The sequence below is a fragment of the Coffea arabica genome, chromosome 2c, assembly GCF_036785885.1.
Source record: "Coffea arabica cultivar ET-39 chromosome 2c, Coffea Arabica ET-39 HiFi, whole genome shotgun sequence".
Taxonomy (NCBI): domain Eukaryota; kingdom Viridiplantae; phylum Streptophyta; class Magnoliopsida; order Gentianales; family Rubiaceae; genus Coffea; species Coffea arabica.
In genome coordinates this window covers 28835160-28852421 of record NC_092312.1, presented here as the reverse complement: position 1 = coordinate 28852421, position 17262 = coordinate 28835160, and the positions used below count along the sequence as shown (strand labels likewise).

Genomic DNA, 17262 nt, shown 5'->3' with positions numbered 1-17262 from the left:
CAAGGGGCACAAACGGTTGCAGGTGCAACCGTTTGTGCAGGTTGTGTGCATTTTGCACTGTAAGTAATATCAATTGGATACTGTGTAACTTTCTTTGCATACGACGTAATTTTAGAATAAATTTTTGTGGGCCCCACACTTGGCATGAAAATCGAGTTACAAAACGTGATTTGAGCCGCACAAAATTTTGAGGCCAAATCATGGCCGTCCCTGCCCCATCTCCCTCAAGTAAGAGACAACCGTTCCTGCCCCATTTCCCTCAAGTAGTACATATGTTCCCTTCATCGGTACAAAGCATTTCAGGTTTGAGACTCTCTTGATTTTAGACAAACTATGCCATCACCAAGCCACACCGTGTAAACTATGGAACTGGGTGTGCCCGGCTGAGCAACCATTCTCTGCAGGGATGGCAATAGGAGCGGGTGACTGCGGACACCCGCCTTGTGGGAGTTAATGAGAAGAGGGTTGGGGCGGGGGTAGAGGGAATATTTTTCCCCCCACTTAGAAACGGAGCGACACTCCCCTGCCCCGCCACCCGCTTTAAAAAAATAAATATATAAAAATATATGTATAATTATATATAATATATAATTTAATTAGTTACAAATTTATGATAATGATATTATTAGTTATATGTATTATATAATATCTATTAGTATATATAATATAATTGATATTATTAATGATACTAATAATTATATATGTGTACTAATACAAATTATTAATTGGTTATATTAAATTTACTAATACATTTATATTAAATCCCTAATTACGCTTAATACAATAATATTTTTTTCTTAAAAAAAACACAAGCTCAATAATGAATTAGTGATTGTATTTGTGTCAAAAGTGAAAACTTGACTACTTTAGGGTCTGTTTGTTTTAGGTGAAAATCTTTTCCAGGAAAACATTTTTCATATTTTCGATTGTTTGGTTGTCATTTAATTTGGAAAAATAATTTCAGACTGAAAATAAGTTACACCCACCGAAGGAAAATAACTTCCTTATCTTTCATCATGAAGTTATTTTCCTTTCAAAAGCTGTCTCATTTTTCACATGCTCCAGCAAGTATTCATCGAATCGGATGCAATTCCCTATCCTACGAGAAGCCACATTCAGTTGAAACTTTCCCAAGAAAAGAAAAAGGGCTTTTGTTCAGCCCAGTCGCTTCCTCAGAATCTAGTGACATCTCCTCAACTCCGGCGAATAAAAGCCTCCAGCTATACCATCGATAAAAGCCTCCGCAGGCGGTATCTCCGGCAAACATCTCCGGCATCGATAAAAGCCTCAACTCCGGCGAACAAATCCCTTCTTCGCAGGCGGCATCTCCAACTTCGGCAAAGACCCACTTTCGGAGGTAACAGATCATCTCCCTCCCCCCCTCTCTCTCTCTCGAAGGTATCAGATTTTTCCTCCCTTTTCATTTGAAAAATTGTCTAGAATTACTAGTGTAGATTCTTGAAGTTGGATTTGAATGAATTTTTGTGGGTTGCTTTTCTTTTAGTTTGTTCTTACCTGATTAGGTCTAAATCTGATTTGATTGATGCTAATGAATTAATTTGATTGAGTTTTGAATGATCCACATGAGCTGGAAATTGGTTGTTTTTGAAAGGATAGTGACAAGTAAGAGAAATAAAAAATGCAATTGGCCTTTGTAGCTTGTGTTCGGACCATAGGAAAAGGCAGTGAAAACTTTTCCAAGTCTATATTCTGAAATGGCAACACTTAGAAGAAGCCTAAAGGACGAGGTTGGATTATTCCCTTAATTCTTGCGTCCATACTATTAACAATATGTCTTGTGAACATAAGAAACTGCATCACGCACTCACACTTGTATTTGCCTTTGCTCTGGACTTCTGTAATTGACCGGCACAAGAAAATTACTGAACTTTTTGGAATTAGCTAACCAAATATGAGTGGGGGTGGATGGAGAAATGGGGAAACCAGTAGCAGCAGATTAAAGAAAGCTTTGGATCAAAATACACCTAAAAATGATTTGAGATGCGTCCATACAATTCATTCAATTGGAAGCTATTAATAACCTATTACTTGAAAAATTGGCTGACTAGGCATTAAACAAAACGTAGCTTACAGATAAAAGCAGATTATATACTCACAAGGTCCTTTAGGCATTCCTGGTGTATTAACTCATTAAATAAAAAAAATATTAAAAAATATTAAAAATAAAAAAAAATTTGGTGTCTACACCCGCATCGAAAAAACACCCAAATGGAGTACGTACGCAGGCACGGATTCATGGGTTCGTAAAATGGGAGGAAAGAAGTAGGAAATTTGAGCTTTTAACTGTTCAGCCCCCAAAATTTTCTTTTTATTTATTTGAATTCCATACTTTTGGTTTTGTATTAATGTGGTGCATAATCATTTCATGACCATGTGATGAAACGGTGGAGTTTTTTGAAGAAAAAAATATTTGAAAATATTAAGATGCACTTTTTATTATGTGATAAATGAAAAGATAAGAGAGAAGAGAAGATTATTTGAAAAAAAAAAAACTGTAACAATCCTGTAGGGCTTTTTATTATGTGATGAAAAGATAATTAGAAAATAATAATTATCTGTTTCCAAGAATTAACGTTTGATGAAACGTGAAGATGGTTCTAGGTTTTTTTTCTTTTAGGATCGTTGCATTCTCTTAGTAAAACAAAAGGAAAGGAAAAACACTTACACGATTAAAAAAAAAAACTCAAAAAACTCACATGATTATCCCTATTTTTGGATTTTATGATAACAATCAACATATTCATTAACAAAGGCCAATTTAATGGTAATGACAGACAAAAACTTTTGACAATTATTTCTAATGTTTCCAGACCTGGATTTGGTTATAACTTTCAGCTACACTCTTAATCAAAAGATCATCTAGTAATTCTCCAATATATCTTAAGCTTCAAAAAATCTACAACATGATGCTCAAAATCAACAAAACCGAGATATTAGTCTATTAATTCACGTGATAAAAGACTTACAGATCTAAACAATCATATTAGCTTACAACTTACTTTAGATTGAGGAAGTTGTTTGACTATCTGCAATTTTCCTCCTGGTAGCCAGCCAATCCAAATAAACCCAGCTTATTTTCTCTTCAACAAGTGTATATGTAAAATCTACTCTTAGTAGATTGACAAATGAAATGAAATTTATAAGTGTGATGTTATTTTTTCCTCTCTTATCTCTTTCTAATTTCCCGCCCCATTAAGTGTTTTACTTTTATAACTCGTCCTGTCCCACTTATGGTATTTACTTTCCTCTTATTTTACCGTTCAAAACGGTGCCGTGAGACGGAAGAAGGACCTTCTTGTCTCCGGTCTTTATTTACTTCCTAAATTACCCTTATGTGTTATAGTTATAAGGGTATTTATGTAAATGTACAGAGAAGAAGGAGGGGGGGGGGGTTTCTTCTTTGTTGGTTTTTCTCTTTGATTTTTATCTGATTGTTGGTTTTTTCTCTCTGATTTTTATCAGCTTGTCCTGGGTTTGTGTTAGATATGTATTTAAGATTCAACTTAATAATTATTTTTCACATAAAATATTGTCTCCACGTACATTATATGTGCTTATTTGAGATGTCTCTAAAGGAAGGGCTTTTACAAGTTTATATTCCTCCTCTTCAAAAAATAATTTAAATGTGTGCTCACGAGACAAAAGTATATATGAAAAAATGCGGTTAGCAAAATAATAGTTTTCCATTATTTCTCTTCATATTGAATCAAGCTATATTACTCCAACAAAAGAAATATTTCTTCTTACTTATATTTGTAATTGCATCTAGATGTTTTCATTTTTCTATCCCTTTGTATTTTTAGAGGGAAAAAAAAGTCAAAATTTATTATGATTCCATTTTTAAAAGTATCCAAAATTTTATATCTGGTATATATATCATAGATAGTTGGAACTGTATAGGAATAATAATTAAAATTTTATGTCTGATATATATCATAGATAGTTGGAACTATATAGGAACGATAATTAATTCTAGCTCAAACGGTTTGTAAAGAAACCTTACATTTTCTAATCCATTCAACAAATGTAATGTCTTTTCCTGAAAATACAACCTATAAATTTAAATTTCTTTTATATTTGCTTGTTCAAATAAATTAGTACTCTTTCCTATTGCTTTGAAAATGAAATTCTACAATTTAACTGTCCACACACACACGTACACGCATATATATCGTAAGAATTGTAGGATTCCTAGAAAGCTTTCTAACTTTTGTAGTAGCAATATTAAGCTATTACTTAACACAGTATAATTATTTTTTTTAATATTATTTGCAGTACTTCAATTCCTCGTGATTATATTATGGTTTTCAAAGTCCCATAAAACTTGTTACTTAGATAAAAATAAGCATAATCATTAGCCTTTTAATACCATGATAAAAAGGTGAACAATGAAAAAAAAATGTAGTATGTGAGTTGGTATAGTATAGATAACATAAACTTCATGAAGTAGTGCAAGTTAAAATTTGCCATCTTATCATGGTCATATCATGTGAGTAAGCAACACATATTTAGATGAAAACGATGACATTAACTTTTTGAACTTTATAGATCAAGTACTTTTCTTGATACTTTTATATGGATTATTTCAATAGTTTTCGATGACAATAAACAATAATAATTTACCAACCGAAATTAGTATCATAAATTTAAAACATATAGTCGTCGACTTTATTTGAAAATATCCAATGTTTTACATTTTAGGCCTGGGATCGTTTGTACCATTTATGAATTGCTTACATCACATAAAACTAAGCTTGAGCTTTTATATGAATTCACAAAGTTTAAGAGTTGTCAAATAATTACCAATTTGATATTTGCAAAATCTATTAACTATAAGTTGCTTTACTAGTAGATTGAGAATTTGGAATAGGTAAATATATTGATCAATTGGTACTAGACATTGCTCAACGAAATACATGTGATTTCCGGCTCAGAAAACTTTGCGATTAACTAAGTATAAGTAAATTTCTTTTTTGTTCAAAATAAACTAAATATTTTTAATTTTTAATTTTTAGATTTTCCTTACGAAGTGGAGTCGAGTTGAAGCCTGGGCCGTAATAAGAACCAGCTAAGAGAAGCGCGGGCTGCTTAGGCAACTGGTAAATATACTGGACTCCCAACAGCAAGAAGCATTTTGAACCCAGGCCACGGGTAAAAAGGAAAATGAGAAAATTGGTGTCGAAGATGCTGCCCAAACCCCGCCTAACAGTATCCCCCACCGACAACTCCGCACCTCCTCTTGCACCACCGCCACTCCCAATCCCGGACTCCTCCTCCACGTTAATCCCGACGACCCAAACCCAGCTCAACCACCTGACCCACATCGTCAAATCACATCTTAAACCCTCCTTCACACCCCAGGACCTGGTATCTTTTCTCAAGTCACGCATCCACCACCACCCTGGCGTCACCCACCTGGACTTCCACCTCTTTCGCTACGCTGCCTCTCTCGACACTTTCTGCCACGACCACTCCACCTTCGAATGGATTGTACGCTCACTCGCCACCTCCCATCGTTTTGACTCCCTCAATCTCCTTGTCCAATTCATCGCTTCCAACCCCTGCCCTTGCTCCGATGGTATATTCTCTTGTCCCAAAACTGAGCCCATCTTTCGTTTCGCCATCAATGCTTATTGTAGAGCTGGCAGATTTGATGACGCTTTGTTTGCTTTTGATTCCATGAAAAGATTGATTGATGGGAAGCCTAATGTTGCTATATACAACATCATAATTCATGGGTTTGTTAAATTTAGGCAGTATGATAAGGCTTTAGAATTTTATGGACGGATGATTAGGGACCATGTTAAGCCGGATGTGATTACGTTTAATACTTTGATAAGCGGGTATTGCAGGAATTTACAGTTTGGATTGGCTTTGGAAATGTTCAAGGAGATGAAGAATAAAGGGTGTGTCCCAAATGTGGTTAGTTTCAACACTTTGATTAAGGGGTTCTTTAGGGAGGGAAAAGTCGATGAGGGAATAGCCTTGGCTCATGAGATGATAGAGTTAGGCTGTGAGCTTTCTAGTGTCACCTGCGAGATATTGGTTGATGAACTTTGTAGAGGTGGGCGGGTTATGGAAGCTTGTGATTTGTTGATTAGTTTTTCAAGAAAAGGGGTTTTCCCGAGTGATTTTGATTATTTTGAGCTAACTGAGAGGCTTTGCGTGGAAAGAAATGTTGGGAGAGCCGTGGAGCTGGTGGATGAGTTGTGGGGAAAGGGAAATGCTCCTAGCGTGATTGCTTGCATAATCTTGATTGAAGGTTTACGGTGTACCCGACAAATTGGCGAGGCTTGTAAATTTGTAGAAAAGATGCTAAAAGAAGGTATTGTACCGGATAGTGTGACTTTTAATTGTCTACTTGGTGATATGTGTGCAGCTGGAAGAGCAGTGGAAGCTAATAAGTTGAGGTTGTTGGCTGCTGGTAAGGGTCTGGATCCTGATGGTATGACTTACAGGATCCTTATATCTGGTTTTAGTAAAGAGGCTAAGGAGGAGGAGGGGGAAGCATTGGTGGAGGAGACGCTTGATAGCGGATTGATACCTGATATTGCGACCTATAACAAATTGAAGCTTGGACTCTCTAAAAGAAAGAGTCGGTAACTGCCAGCTCACTAATTTTTCAGAAATCTTGGTCTCTGGTGCAATGCACATTAATTATAAGTATACTAGTAAGTCCATATACTAACTATTACTTTAAAAAAGAAATACACACACCTATAATTCATAACAAAAACAAAGAAAGTGAACCCATCTTTACTGGATGAATGGAGGGAGTATTATTTTGAAGCATTGAATTTCTGCGTTTTTTGGGTCGGGCATTTGTTATTAAACTTAAGCCAGAGCTCCCGAACAGGTTTAGCCAAGACGCAATCAAATGGCCAATCCGAACATTCGAAAGTACTAATTGGCAAAGACTCGATCAAAGCCAGAAACAGGACCCTTTCCCTTTCCGGGACAAAATTTCTATAAAGAGGCGTTTTCTTTTCGGGCATGCTTTGTCCTTTATTCTTCTTTCATTTAATTTATTGTTTTTGGGTATTCTTCTTTTATTTTTTGTTATCCCATACCTCACTTTCTAAGAATCAAAGTTTTTTGTTTTTATTTCATTTCATACATTTCCTCAATCTTCGAGAACAGAAGGTCTGATGGACACCTAAAGGACAAAAAGATAAAAAAAAAAAAAAAAATCATTTGATACGTGAATCGAGTCCAGAGATTCTTTGGACTCTTGGTCCCTAATTCCAATATGAGAAATTTTTTCTTCTCTTTTTTTAAATGAGCCAATTTGGCACTTCACAAAAGTTTCCAATTATTTTACATGCAGCAAGCAAAAGTTAGATCTGCCAGCTTTGCGTCGAATTTGATAAATGAGGATATTACTATAGGCTATAGATGTTTTTGCTACTTCCTTATCAAGAGGATCTATATTAGGTTGAGATTTCCGAACTTAAGAGATTTCGGATTCAAATTTATTTCCTCCTCCCTGCTTCTTAAATTCAACTCCTTCCTTTTATGTATATATATAAAAGTTATGTCACTTGAATCTAAATCACGTGCTAATTTGTAGTAAGTCATTGTATACATGTACCTATAAGTAATTTTGCTGACAAGTGTTAAGACTAGAAGTAAAAGTCAAGGGTCATAAACTGCTAATAAGTAAAAACAAATTCAGTACTTCGATGTGTTTGTAGGGCAATAGTGGGTTCTTTTTAATTTTCTTTTGGGCAGAGTGTCCCAAGAATCCTCAAACTATTACAAAGTTAAACTTTTAGCTCTTCAATTATTAAATGAGCACTTTTAACCCTCTTAACTAATTAAAACATATACTTATAACTTATTTTTTCTTTAGTATAAACGGGAGGAGTCGAACTCGAGACCTTTTGCTTACACTCCCTCCCCCTATAATTCTTATGTTAACTTGAATCATTATATTCAACAAAACAGTAAATGTAGTTCTTGACACTTTCAGTGTTGTTTTTATTAGATATAACGACTTAGATTGATAGAAGCGCTTTGTGTATTTGTTTTAATTAGTTTGAGGGTTAAAACTGCTTATTTAACAGTTGAAAAGTCAAAAGTTAAATTTTATAATAGTTTGAAGCTATAAGGAGATTTTCTAACTCCGCCACTGTACAGGTAGCAACTACTTTGGGACAATCAATGAAATGAAGCAAATAACACTATGGGAAGAAGGAAATAATCATAAGATTTCACCCGATTCAGCTGGCATAGCATATTTTTTGTGTAGCAATGGTATGTATTGCGGAAAGGGCAGGTACCGCTAAGCTGTACACCGATTTGATATAGAATGAAGCCGGTAATACCAAATGCCAAACACCAAAGGAATAATAAAACACATTCAAACCACCATTCTTTTGTTTTTTGGGTTAGGAAACCAATACGAACTAACCCTTGTCAAGCTAAGAAGAATTGACCATAAACTTTTTTGGTTGTATTATATGCTACTAGCTACCTTCCGTCATGTGGAAGCAGCGCTATAAGAAATACGGTCTATCTAACGGATGTTTATTGGACACGTGTTAAGATGTGGTTCAAGTGTTAAATTTTTGGAAAGATAAAATTAATTAGCAAGTATATAAATGTAATGGTGAATAGTAATTGTTGACGTGTGTATATACATGATATGTTAGGTAAAATTTAGGTACGCTGACGAGTGACGATTGGAAACTTATTAGGAAAATTCTAAGAAATAATATATAGTGTATCATTAGTGTTTTTGTTAGTTGGTGAATAAGATAAGTAACCGTGCAAAATGCAAGTGAAAGTTTGAAATTTTCCTTCATAATATCCCACCATCCAAATTCATTTGCATTTGTGCGTAAACTTGTATAAACCTTTCATCTTCCACCACAAACTTTTGGAGATGGGATCATCACTTACTATATCCAACCGTGATCGATGCTACAACCCCCGGGTTATCAAGAGGATCTCATTCTGTAAGATTGCATTGGACTGAGATTGGCAAACTTAAACCATACAGACTAAACAAATACGAGTAAATTGGTTTTCTTAGAACATGTTTATGCAACTTTCTCTCAATGGAACTTCCCAATTTTTTTTGTCCGATGACAAATTGAAAATTGACCTGGTAAACATCGTCAACCGTCTAGGAGTATGACCGATGCTAAGTGTTGGGTATTTAAGGACAAAAATGTTGGTTGTATAACAAAGTTTTTCATTGTTGTTCTTCGTGCGGAAAGTCCTATATTTGATTATAAAAACTCTATGAAAACGGAGACCTGCATTATCCTCACATGGCTACATACATTTGCCTGTAACGAGCAGACTCAGCTACCAATTTCATTTGACTGTTTCTAAGCTGGAAGAAGCAAAAATGCAAGAGTTTAAACACTAAAGACTAAACCCTTGTTTTTAATTTTGACATAGATAGCAACTACCTCAACTTTGGGACCATCAATAAAATAAAGCACACACTAACAATGGGAAGAAGGAAATAATCCAAAGATTTCACCTGGTTAATTAGCTTGCTTAATTAGCATATTTTTCCATAGCAATTGAATTGAATATGTGGTGGCTGAAACAATCTATATACATCAAGAACATTGTATATGTATACTATTAACTTTATGCCAATCAATCAAGCAATTTGAGTTATTCGTATAATTAGCCATAAAATTATGATTGGACTCGAGCTTTCGTCTAGTTCACTATCTTAATTTTTAATTTGTTTTTTTTTAAATTTTTTATTCAAATGAAAAAACCAAATGATAAGTACTTAAGACCATATACACACACGGACCCTTGCTTTATTCTTTTGAAAAACCAATCTGAACTAACCCTATGAAGGTAGCTGGCAAGAATTGACCATAAATTGTTTTGGTTGTATATTTTACTACCTACTTTCCTCTATGGAGCTCTATAAGAAATAATTTAATCATGTCGTTTGTGTTTGTATTAGTTGATGTATAAGTTAAACATCCATGCAAAGAATGGGGTCAGATTTTGACATTCAATTCAAAGCTTCAATTCACCTACACGAGTATGGTTACTCCACATAGTAACTTCCATCAACTTGCTCATTTTTATATACATTATCCTTATTCAAGAAAACAATAATATTCTTTTGATTCTGTCAAAAGAGAATATTCAAGGACCAAAAGGGTGTTGGTAAACTCATTAACTATTTAAAATTAATGAATTAGGTATGTTTTAAATTAATCTTGTTTGGTCACAAAAATTTCTTACTTCTGAATACAACATGAATCACTTAACATTTTACTTCTAAACACAACAGGAATCACTTAACATTTTACTATATGTCCACTATGTATGTGTTCTGAAAGTAGGGTTTTTTTTTAATAGTTTGTGAGTATATTCAATTTTGGACCCTTAAACTATAGATGCACCAATTTTAGTTTTCAAATTTCAAATTTAGACATTTTATCCCCATCATACTTTAGTTCTCAAAATTAATTTTTGACACTTTACCCCCTAAATTAGCTAGTATGAATCTATCTCACTTTATTCATTAAATCATGAGCATCACTTGCTTACTATTTTGTTAGTTTTGATACATTCATAGGATGTATTTCATACTTTAGGGGTAAACTATCCAAAATTAAAGTTTAAAAACTAAAACGGGATGAATTTCATATTTTTAGGGATAAAAAGTCCAATATTAAAATTTAAAAATTAACATGGAAGTGTTTCTATAGTTTAACGGTCTAACATGGAATTTAGCTTATTGTTGTGGTTGGATTAATTGCAGAGTCCAAATCACTCCCTAGATGTACCACTTACATTTATACCAACAGTAAACAACTAATTGCATAAAAAAATCAGATCAGTTATACAATATGTTTATTTATGCATGATACTAATTTGAACTATGCATAATCTGTTGTTGCATAATCAAACGGTAAACATACTTGTACATTCTGTTCTTTGCATATAACTAGGGTTGACCAGATTTCCACAATGAACAACCGAGTTATCAACACCTCGTGTCTCTAAAAATAATTTTACGCAATAATTTTAAGAAAAATAGAGGATCTAATCACGTAATTTGGGGTCAACATTCAACTATAAATCATTTTGAATTATAATTTTGAACAAGGTAAATGGAGGATTGTAATCATGCAGTTTGTAGTCAAATCTTCATTCTTGACTTTCTTCTCCTATATATATATATATGTAGCAGAACAGTTTGTACTTCAGGCACACATAAGATAAACTAGGAGGGAAAAACACAGCAAAACTAGTTCGCATAAAATACAAGAGCAAGAATGATTGGTGCAGGGAAGGTGGTGTGTGTTACCGGAGCTTCAGGATACATAGCTTCATGGCTGGTGAAGCTGCTGCTTAAGCGCGGTTATACTGTTAAAGCTTCAGTTCGTGACCTCAGTAAGTCCATTTTTTCTCCATGGATTTGTTGTTCCATGCATTTTTTCTTCTTATTCATGAGCAGAATCATCAATCAAGAATGGTCCCTGTATCCTGTTTGCATATAGGTCTCTCGGATATTATTATTGTTTTGTTATGCCTGTTACCAACTTGAACCATACTGCACGCTGTACATGTGGAGTCTTATACTTTACCATTCCTTGAAAGTGCTTAGAAGTACTTTTTTTAATTAAAACTTTCTCATGTTTAAGAGTTTTAGATGGATACGGAGATAATTCTAAGATCCTTAAAGAAATTTTATTCATTATTTCCCATTTCTTTGCTTGAGTGGTGGGAATAAATGGAGAGAAAGTCTGCACAGTTCATCACGAGTCCTTGAATTGTTTTTTTGCTCTCAAATAAACATAAGAACTAAGGTGTTCTAAGTGGCAACGATTATACATTCTCTATAGAGGATAGTAAAGAGTTGTCATCTCCTTTCTTTGCTTTTGTTCTCTTTTCTCTCTCAATGTAAGATTTTTCTTCTTTCATATTCTATCCTGAACTTCCAAAGCAAGCGTAAATGTCACTAACAAGTCTGAGTACTACCTACAAATGCACAGATGACCCAACAAAAACAATGCATTTGACTTCACTTGATGGAGCCAAGAAGAGGCTTCTTTTGTTTAAGGCAAACTTGCTAGAAGAGGGATCCTTTGATGAAATAGTTAATGGATGCGAAGGTGTTTTTCATACTGCATCTCCTTGTCAATTTTCAGTTCCAGCCAGAGATCCACAGGTACGTCTATGTCACCAGTTTGGATGGTTTTTCAATAAACTGTTTTCAGGAATGGCGCTTTTTGTTGTTTGCTACGTTAAATTTATATATACATGTGAAAAAAAAGTATATGTGAGATAAAAACATAACTAGATTCGCAACAAAAATTTTCTGAAAAACATGGTATTAGCATTCAGCAAACAGAGCCCGTGGAATATAAAATTCTTCAAAGATTTCCCAGATTTGATTTCTAGACTTCTTATTATATGCTTTTAATGCAACATTAGTATAGTCACCGCAGTCAAATTATTTCTTCACTATCTATTATCTAAGATGATAGTAGTTCATTCACATGTAACTTTTAACTTCAAACAACATCAGAACATGATCTGGAGCTGATATAGGTAGTGCAGAGAACAGAATATGTGGAGATTCACTTAATTGCGAGCATAATTAGTTTGAGCTTGACACAGTATGCTTTAGTTATCAGGAGTAACGAAAAGCTACAATAAAAATTTCACACATGATGTACCTACTTAACTCAATGAATTTGCAGTGGTATCTAAAAACAGAATTTTGGTGTCGTAACTCTTTATAGGTATGAACCGAAAATTGATTTCCGTTTAATTTCCTGAATAATGACTCAATTCTTGTTCTGCCTTCAATTTTTAGGTGGAACTACTGGACCCTGCAGTAAAGGGAACACTGAATGTGCTACGATCTTGTGCAAGAGTTCCATCAGTCAAGAGAGTGGTTCTAACATCCTCAATGGCAGCAGTTATAAACAATACTGATTTAAAGGATGATGTGGTGGTTGACGAGAGCTGGTTTTCAGATCCATCATACTGTGAAAAGAATGAGGCGTGTGACCATTACTATATTCTTCCTGCAAACTATCTTTGAAGTCATATACATACTAGTATAATTTTCACTTTCAAACATGGTTCAAAGTCGTGGTCGCGGTCACGGTCGTGGCCCGGAACGTTCCACATCGGTCTCGACACATTGGTCGCGGTCTCGGTGAGACGCAAATTTTAAAGTATTTAATATTCTAAAAATTGTTAATAATATAAAAAAAGTATGCTAAACAAAAATAATAAAAAATAGCAAAAGAAATGGCCGAGTCAATCCGTCACGGTGTAACTCGGTTGATTTCTTGTCTTGGCTTGGGATAACTCGGAGTGACTCGGTGTGACTCGACCGAGTCAATCCGTCGCGGTGGCGTCTCGGCCGATTTCTCGGCGAGTCAAGTATCTCGGTATCGTTTCGTCACGATATCGTATCGGTAAGGGCCGAGTCGGTGACGACTCGGCCGAGACTTCGAACCATGCTTTCAAATGCACAAAGTCTGATGGTATTTTAATTTGGACCACGTATGGAGAAAAGATAAGATATCTGCATGACTTGATAGAAATTTCTCACTGGTTATCAGAAATACTGAATTAATTCTGAGGATTAGCATGGTGGTCAGATATATATATATATATATATATATATATTCACTGATGCAGGTATGGTTTCTGTAATTGAAAAACAATGCTTTTTTAGCAGCTTACCAAATTTTTGGTGTTTCAGTTGTGGTATATGTTATCGAAGACCTTGGCTGAGAATGCTGCGTGGAAATTTGCAAAGGAGCATGGCATTGACATGGTTGCAATAAATCCAGCATTGGTCATTGGTCCTCTCTTGCAGCCAACGATCAACCAAAGTGTAGAACTCATCCTGAACCTAGTAACAGGTAATTTCGGGAAACTATTAGGTCACTTAATCATCATTTTTATCTCTGAAAATGTTGATCTAGTGTGAGCTTTATCACTCGCTAAATGTTTGTATTCTTAAATTCAAACAAAGAAAGGATGGCTCAATGAACTCCTGTGAACAAGGCTTCGTGCAGTCATACTGATATCTAAACTTATATCCTGGCAAGAATGATCATTCTAGTTAATGGCAATACAGGGGCTCAATCATTTCCCAATGCAACTCTGCCATGGGTTGATGTTAGAGATGTTGCCTGTGCACATATTCTCGCCTTTGAAATCCCTTCTGCTAATGGAAGATATTGTCTCGTTGAAAGATTTGCAAACGGTTCTCAGCTCCTCGAGGTTCTTCAAGAACTTTACCCCACTCTCGAATTCCCGGCAAAGTGAGTGTATTTTTCCCTTCTTAATTATGTGTTATTTAGGCTCTTTGATCCATTTTTGGTATCTGCACTGCATTTGAAGACCTGTGACCTCCTCAACAACATTATGGAAAAGAAAAGAATTTACTGAACAGTCCATGCATCATCCAGCTTGAAATTGGCAATTAATCTGGTTTCTGATTTAAAGATTACCCTTCATCAAACATGAAAGATTTATGATCTTTACATACTTTTGCAGCGTATCATTCTTTCATTTTTATCCACACTTTTGTTTACTATTGATTTCAAAAATTGTTTTGTCATCCGACAGATTCATCGACTGTAGCAGCCTTACTTTTCCAGACTACAAAGTATCTCAAGAAAAGGTCAGAAGTTTAGGGATTCACTACATCCCTTTGGAGACGAGCCTAAAGGATACCATGAAAAGCTTCGAGGAGAAGAATTTAGTTAGTCTTTAAATCATACCATAATGTGCCTGTAAACAAAATATGGTCTCTGATAAATGGCCTCTCCAAATTTACCTTCTAGTCCTCCATTTGTTTTCCAGTTTGTCAATAGATAACGTACTAGAAAATTGTGCTTTTCATTCTCAAACTTTCCCATTCTGCATTTTACTCTCGCTGATTCCCGGGTGGCAGAACTATATGCCATTCTAGACTTTCTAGTATGTAAATGTAGCTTTAAAATTTATAAAGATGGTCCGAAATTTCTTATTGTGACGTCTTTCTTGACTCAAAATTGTTGGTGGCAAGAAGGGATGCTATTATAAAATGTACTTAATTGTGATTGAAAATTTGTTTAAATATGATGAAGTTAATTAATTCTGTTAATTTGATTTCTCTCTAACTTTGTAAACACAAGTAGAAAATTCTTGGATTATTGTTTTAGCGGGATAGCTTCGAAAAGCTTCAGCAGATTACTTGGAAAACTTGGTGAGTGATTATTCTAGCTGGCTCAAGCTAGCTGCATTGGTGCTTCATGTGCGTTTAATAAAACTAAAGTTTGAAAACTGAAATTTGAATTAATTAAGTTATTGAATTGTTAATTACTAAATTTGATACATTTGAGTGTATATCACATTAAGTAATACGTAAACAACTTATCATTTATTTTTTGGAACAAGTTTTGCCAGGAAATTCAATGTCAATTAATTGATTTAGATGTTCTATTTTTTGCTATCAAACACGTTTAAACATGTTAAGATTTAAATCATTAAATTTAGATAATTAACTGGATTATCAAACAGGACGTTAATCTTGACCTTACTCCATCTTCTCTTTAGTTACAAGAAAATATTCTTCATACTTATGTTTGAAAGAAATGTTTGAGGTAAGCTTGCATATGTCTTCTGGCAAACAACAGCAAGGGCAGGGCTAAATTCACACCTACACCTCTATTATTAAGATGACAAAAATACCCATAGCAATTTGATAAAAAAATTTTCAATACAAAAACATGTCTTTTCATACAACTAGAGATGTTTAAAAAACCAATTACAAATTTTAATTAATTAAAATTGTTTGATACTATCATGTTAATTGTTGATCCACTAGTGTTTTTCAAAATTATACTTCAATCAACTTTCAAGTGCAATGTGTCAAAAAGGTAAAAATATTTTCCTAACACAATTAAAAGAAAAAAAGTCTCTCATCGCCTCTTATATGATAAAAAGAGATAAAAACATTCTCTCCACCAAATAAGAGAAAAAAAATAAATGCCATCAAAATAAATAAAAAATGTCAAATATTTTAAGACTATTCATAATGATGTTGTAATTTTAAACCCAAATTAGTACTACCCAATAAATTAGCACCACCTTCAATGTTATAATTTTAGAAATTTTATATAATAAATTTCTAATAATTTAATATTTAATTTTTATTCTCGACCAACAAGACAAGATAATTACTTGATTCATACGACAACATTTGTTTCAATAAAATGGTTATAAATTAGTTAGGAAAAATGGCCAATTTTGTCCCTAAAATTTTTTATAGTGTCAATTTCATCCTTATATAATTTTTTTGGTCAATTTGACCCTAAACTTATTTACCGGTTCCAATTGAGGAACACCGTGGCGGCGCCACCATGTAAATTCTATCAAACTGCTAATTGAACAACTAAGGGTATTTTAGGTACTTCAATGCCGGGGTGGTAACAAAAGAAGTAAAATCGATGACGGACCCAATTCTAAACCTAGGGTTCATCCAAAAAAAAGGAGATCTAAACAAATTCACAAATTTCCCAAACTTGTGCACAAAATCACTGCAATGAAATGCATACGAGGAGGAATTGGGACAAAGCATTCTCAAGCTCAACTAGTGATCGAGTCCTAAACAGCGTTGGCTCAAATGGATCAGAATTAGAAAGCTTGATTTATGAAGGAAATGACGAATATTATAATGGAAAAAAAATCATGGACGCCATTGCCTTGAACAATGCCGAATTGCGACTGTATGGATGTAATTTTTTGTATGTGCTAAATGTTAAGATTTTTTTTTTTGATAAAAACTGAAAAAGTTTCATATAAAAGTAAGTGCTCAAACAGTTGGTGACGAAATTAGTCACACAAGAGCTTCCTATTAGCTAAAACTAAACTAAGCTATTGGACTGAAAAAGCATACTGGGACTCGAGTACTACTACTGTAGGAGCTTGAAGAACATGATAAAGTTGATAGAATTGTTCAATGATGGCAACGCAATTTCCAGAAAAGATCAGCTTGCAACCAATCCACTATCATGCGGTAAGCCTCCTGTGTTAAATGAATTCCATCCTAGCTGACGTATCTTTCGGGATCACGGCAAGCCTTTACACCTGGAAATCCACACATTCGCGTCTCATTGAAGTTGTACAGCCCTCCAACTCCACAACAAGTTTTTTGTAGCTCAAAATCTTCAGTTTCACCTAGTTTGAGAAGCTGTTCATATGCAGTGTAGTAGTCTCCATAGACGATTG

The 17262-nt window shown here is 34.4% G+C and overlaps 2 protein-coding genes across 3 annotated transcripts; both read left to right on the top strand.

Annotated features, from left to right (window-relative positions):
• Positions 1–1015: 1015 nt before the first annotated feature.
• On the top strand, positions 1016–7015 carry LOC113727126 (uncharacterized). 2 transcript variants are annotated; one of them, XM_027251128.2, is made up of 2 exons: positions 1016–1357; positions 5037–7015. In XM_027251128.2, exon 2 carries the CDS (start codon positions 5185–5187, stop codon positions 6622–6624), a length of 1440 nt encoding a protein of 479 aa, XP_027106929.2. In that variant the 5' UTR covers positions 1016–1357; positions 5037–5184; the 3' UTR covers positions 6625–7015. The 2 variants fall into 2 exon arrangements, with proteins under 2 accessions (XP_027106929.2, XP_071931761.1); XM_072075660.1 differs by having other exon boundaries at positions 1016–1398.
• Positions 7016–7138: 123 nt separating this feature from the next.
• On the top strand, positions 7139–15029 carry LOC113727128 (phenylacetaldehyde reductase). The gene is made up of 6 exons (XM_027251129.2): positions 7139–11409; positions 12012–12187; positions 12839–13027; positions 13742–13904; positions 14123–14309; positions 14617–15029. Exons 1-6 carry the CDS (start codon positions 11292–11294, stop codon positions 14762–14764), a joined length of 981 nt encoding a protein of 326 aa, XP_027106930.1. The 5' UTR covers positions 7139–11291; the 3' UTR covers positions 14765–15029.
• Positions 15030–17262: the final 2233 nt, after the last annotated feature.